The 5000-nt window shown below is 47.2% G+C and overlaps 1 protein-coding gene across 1 annotated transcript in view; it reads right to left on the reverse strand.

Annotated features, from left to right (window-relative positions):
• Positions 1-795: 795 nt before the first annotated feature.
• Positions 796-5000, reverse strand: part of LOC123511593 (glutamate receptor ionotropic, kainate 4-like) — a 13515-nt gene continuing 9310 nt past the window's right edge. The window contains exons 7-9 of the mRNA XM_045267619.1: positions 3615-3722; positions 1291-1540; positions 796-1021 (exon numbers count right to left, since the gene is read on the reverse strand). Of these exons, the coding sequence (XP_045123554.1) occupies positions 977-1021; positions 1291-1540; positions 3615-3722 (403 nt within the window). The 3' untranslated portion in view covers positions 796-976. The remainder of the gene's footprint in view (positions 1022-1290; positions 1541-3614; positions 3723-5000) is intronic.

Consider the following 5000-nt stretch of genomic DNA (forward strand, 5'->3'; position numbering starts at 1 on the left):
CCATGTACTGCAATTCTAATAAACCGTACAATATTATCATTATCATTATTACACACACACACACACACACACACACACACACACACACACACTACCACAACGCGTAGTGCAGTGGTTAGCACGCTCGGCTCAAAACCCAAAAGGCCCGGGTTCGAGTCCCGGGCGCGGCGAGGCAAATGGAAAAGCTTCTTAATGTGTAGCCCCTGTTCACCTAACAGCAAGTAGGTACGGGATGTAACTCGAGGGGTTGTGGCCTCGCTTTCCCGGTGTGTGGAGTGTGTTGTGGTCTCAGCCCTACCCGAAGATCGGTCTATAAGCTCTGAGCTCGCTCCGTAATGGGGAAGGCTGGCTGGGTGACCAGCAGAGGAGTTGTGTGGAGCCCCCATAATAAGAAACACAAGGAAATTGGAGAGACTAAAAAAAATGGCTACAAGAATGATTTCAGAATTTAAAGGGATGACATATGAGGAGAGACTAAATGCAATGGATCTACCAACCCTGGAACACAGAAGAGAGAGAGGGGATCTGATACAAGTTTGTAAATTGATTAACGAAATGGATCAAGTGGATAATGAGAAACTAATCCTGAGAGAAGAATATGACATTAGAAGCACAAGATCGCTTAGTAAGAAACTGAGGAAGGGAAGATGTCTGAAAGATGTTAAAAAGTTTAGTTTCCCGCAAAGATGTGTTGAGACTTGGAACAGTTTGAGTGAGGAAGTGGTGTCAGCAAAGAGTGTACATAGTTTTGAAGAAAAATTGGATAAGTGTAGATATGGAGACGGGACCACACGAGCATAAAGCCCAGGCCCTGTAAAACTACAACTAGGTAAATACACACAGCAGCACCAGCAGCAGCAGCGTTACTCCCATCACACACAGAGTCACTGGCTGGAAACGTTTACCGAATAGCGAAGCTTTGCCAGTTGTGGCCTGTCCCTTGGTGCCTCCAGCCAGTTCCAAGTCACTGCCCCGCTCACTTCCCGCCACCCCTTGCCGACACGATCTCCGCGCCACGCCCCTGCAAAGTGTACAGAGTGTCACGCTACCACTTCAACATAATTACCTTGGAAAAACACAAAATACAGGAACTAAAACAATAAAAAAAAATTATCACACCGCCACCCCAACGACAACCACCAACACCACTTATCCACCACTCATATCCCTCACCAGCACCCCTCACCAGCATCTATCACCAGCATCCCTCACCAGCATCTCTCACCAGCACTCCTCACCAGCATCTCCCACCAGCACCCCTCACCATCATCCTTCATCAACACGACTTACCAGCATCGGAGAGCCTGGCGTGGGGCGCGAGCGAGGACTGACGCCTACGGTCTGGTGGGTGCAGCGGAAAGCAAGCCTCTCTATCAGCAGGAGCAGAAGGGAGAGCAGCACGCCGGTAGCCAGGAGAAGCAAGGCAGTGAAGGTGTTGTGAAAGCCTATAGGAGTGATGGATTCCTTTTCACACGTCGCTTTCGCCTGCTTCCGCCTTATCTCCCGGTCCAGCAGGCCAGCTTCCATCATGCGTGTAATTCTAGAGAGAGAGAGAGAGAGAGGGGGGAACTTGTATTAAAAATCGCTTCGCTCTGTCATCGAGTCTATTTTCAAAGGGCACCAAGATGATTGATTAGCCAGGTTCTCAAAAGAGTATCTCACCTATCGAGAGAGAGAGAGAGAGAGAGAGAGAGAGAAACTTGTATTAAAAATTGCTTCGCTCTGTCATCGCGTCTCTACGAAGGGCACAAAGCCAGGCTCTCAAAAGAGTATCTCACGCATCACTAACGTAGAAATCTTGTTACTCTCTCACCAGAATCATGGAAACTCCTATAAACTCTTCTAAAAGCCACTGTAACGTCAACTCTGTATAGTTTCCTGAAAGCGGTGGAGAGGCGAGGCAGAAGCGTTTCAGAATATGTTCCCATGGTGAAGCAGAACTCTAGTCACACCACCAATACTACTAACACTCAAGAACCCCAACACATCCACCATCTGTTTAACTACCACTATGCCCTCAAACCATCACTTGGGGCTAAAGAGAGACAACAGGGAATCGTTCAACTCTCTCACTGCTAGTCAATCTTTCTCATTCGCATCTCCAATTTTGAAAAGACAGGCAGGCGATGAGAGAGAAGGTGAAATATAAATGAACAGGGTAGGAGACAAGGCGAGGCAACGGTAATAGGAGCCGAGGAACAGTGAGAAGGCAAAGGGTGTCAGGAGAGGAGAGCAGGGCAACAAATGAAAGAAGGAAAGAATCATTAAAATCAAGAAGAAACAAGAGAAGGAAGAGAAGGAAGCCAGGCACAATGTAGCTCTCTCTCTCTCTCTCTCTCTCTCTCTCTCTCTCTCTCTCTCTCTCTCTCTCTCTCTCTCTCTCTCTCTCTCTCTCTCTCTCTCTCTCTCTCTCTCTCTCTCTCTCTCTCTCTCTCTCTCTCTCTCTCTCTCTCTCTCTCTCTCTCTCTCTCTCTCTCTCTCTCTCTCTCTCTCTCTCTCTCTCTCTCTCTCTCTCTCTCTCTCTCTCTCTCTCTCTCTCTCTCTCTCTCTCTCTCTCTCTCTCTCTCTCTCTCTCTCTCTCTCTCTCTCTCTCTCTCTCTCTCTCTCTCTCTCTCTCTCTCTCTCTCTCTCTCTCTCTCTCTCTCTCTCTCTCTCTCTCTCTCTCTCTCTCTCTCTCTCTCTCTCTCTCTCTCTCTCTCTCTCTCTCTCTCTCTCTCTCTCTCTCTCTCTCTCTCTCTCTCTCTCTCTCTCTCTCTCTCTCTCTCTCTCTCTCTCTCTCTCTCTCTCTCTCTCTCTCTCTCTCTCTCTCTCTCTCTCTCTCTCTCTCTCTCTCTCTCTCTCTCTCTCTCTCTCTCTCTCTCTCTCTCTCTCTCTCTCTCTCTCTCTCTCTCTCTCTCTCTCTCTCTCTCTCTCTCTCTCTCTCTCTCTCTCTCTCTCTCTCTCTCTCTCTCTCTCTCTCTCTCTCTCTCTCTCTCTCTCTCTCTCTCTCTCTCTCTCTCTCTCTCTCTCTCTCTCTCTCTCTCTCTCTCTCTCTCTCTCTCTCTCTCTCTCTCTCTCTCTCTCTCTCTCTCTCTCTCTCTCTCTCTCTCTCTCTCTCTCTCTCTCTCTCTCTCTCTCTCTCTCTCTCTCTCTCTCTCTCTCTCTCTCTCTCTCTCTCTCTCTCTCTCTCTCTCTCTCTCTCTCTCTCTCTCTCTCTCTCTCTCTCTCTCTCTCTCTCTCTCTCTCTCTCTCTCTCTCTCTCTCTCTCTCTCTCTCTCTCTCTCTCTCTCTCTCTCTCTCTCTCTCTCTCTCTCTCTCTCTCTCTCTCTCTCTCTCTCTCTCTCTCTCTCTCTCTCTCTCTCTCTCTCTCTCTCTCTCTCTCTCTCTCTCTCTCTCTCTCTCTCTCTCTCTCTCTCTCTCTCTCTCTCTCTCTCTCTCTCTCTCTCTCTCTCTCTCTCTCTCTCTCTCTCTCTCTCTCTCTCTCTCTCTCTCTCTCTCTCTCTCTCTCTCTCTCTCTCTCTCTCTCTCTCTCTCTCTCTCTCTCTCTCTCTCTCTCTCTCTCTCTCTCTCTCTCTCTCTCTCTCTCTCTCTCTCTCTCTCTCTCTCTCTCTCTCTCTCTCTCTCTCTCTACTTACTCGTGGTCGAAGATGAGTTTGTAAGGAGCATCTTTCCTGAAGGTGTAAGAGGATGGCATTTTCAGGTATCTGGGCCCCACGAGTGTCAGGCTGCAGTGGCGGCTGTACCTGCAGGAGGGCGACACAGGAAGGGTGACGAAGGAAGTGTTGCTGGTAACTAACTATTGCAGAGACGATGGAGTGTGGTGTGTAAAGTGTCAGGGATTGTACACAGCTATTCGTAATTTCTCTCTCTCTCTCTCTCTCTCTCTCTCTCTCTCTCTCTCTCTCTCTCTCTCTCTCTCTCTCTCTCTCTCTCTCTCTCTCTCTCTCTCTCTGTATTAGTGTGAATGATCAGTTTTATTCTTTTTTCTTTTTCTTTCTTTCTTTGTTTATTTTTGTTTATTTATTTATTCATTTATTTATTTTTATTTATTTTATTTTATTATCTTATCTTTTTTTTTTTTTTTTTTTTGTGTGTATGTGTGTGTGTGCCGTCTCCAGTTCCACTGCGTCAAAGTTTGGGATGTGGCGTGTCTCTCCTCGTTATGAAAGTTTGCTGTATGTATCATGTTCGTTCTCTCTCTGGTAAACTCTGGAACTCCCTGCCTGCTTCTGCGTTTCCTACGACTTGGCTTCTTTTAAGAGGGAGGAGCTGTTTCATGGCATCTGTCCCTTTCTTTCGGCTGATTCTTTAACTTTCAAGGGGACTGGCAAATTAAGTGAGCCATTTTTCTTTATTTTTTCATGTCCTTGGCCAGCATAAAAGAGAAAAGAAAAAACAATACCAAAAGAAGATGCGGCGTCAGGTTGATTTCTTTCTGTGTTTTCACCGTCAAAGTTCTTGGCGTCATGTGCATCCCTCCTCACCACCAAAGCTCACAGTGTCACCTTCAACATTTATGCTTCCTCTCCATCGAATTGTTCCACCCAGCTGACCCTCAAACGCATGCAGCACAAGTACCACGTAGCCCACCATCATCATCTTGTTCCTCCAGCTGCCACACGCTCACTCTGCCCACTAACACCACGCACTCATGGAATATTCAAGACAGTATGAACCAAACAGGTGCCTGGAAACTGTAAAGCCTCGTTTTCGCCCCGCCATAGGACACTTCAGGGCATGAGTGGACTTGTTAACCTAACCACAACTGAAACATAGAACTCCCATGCTTCTATCGTACCAACTCTCTCTCTTTCTCTCTCTCTCTCTCTCTCTCTCTCTCTCTCTCTCTCTCTCTCTCTCTCTCTCTCCGCTATTTTTTGCCGTCAATTTATCTTTCCTCCCTCTCCTCTGCTTTGAAAAGGGTATCGACTTATTCATAAGGACTAAACAACAGTGAGAAGAGAAAAAAAGAGGTGATGATGACAGACACGAGTGAGGGGTGAGAGAGAGAGAGAGAGAGA

This window comes from Portunus trituberculatus, chromosome 31 (genome assembly GCF_017591435.1).
Source record: "Portunus trituberculatus isolate SZX2019 chromosome 31, ASM1759143v1, whole genome shotgun sequence".
In the NCBI taxonomy this organism is placed as follows: domain Eukaryota; kingdom Metazoa; phylum Arthropoda; class Malacostraca; order Decapoda; family Portunidae; genus Portunus; species Portunus trituberculatus.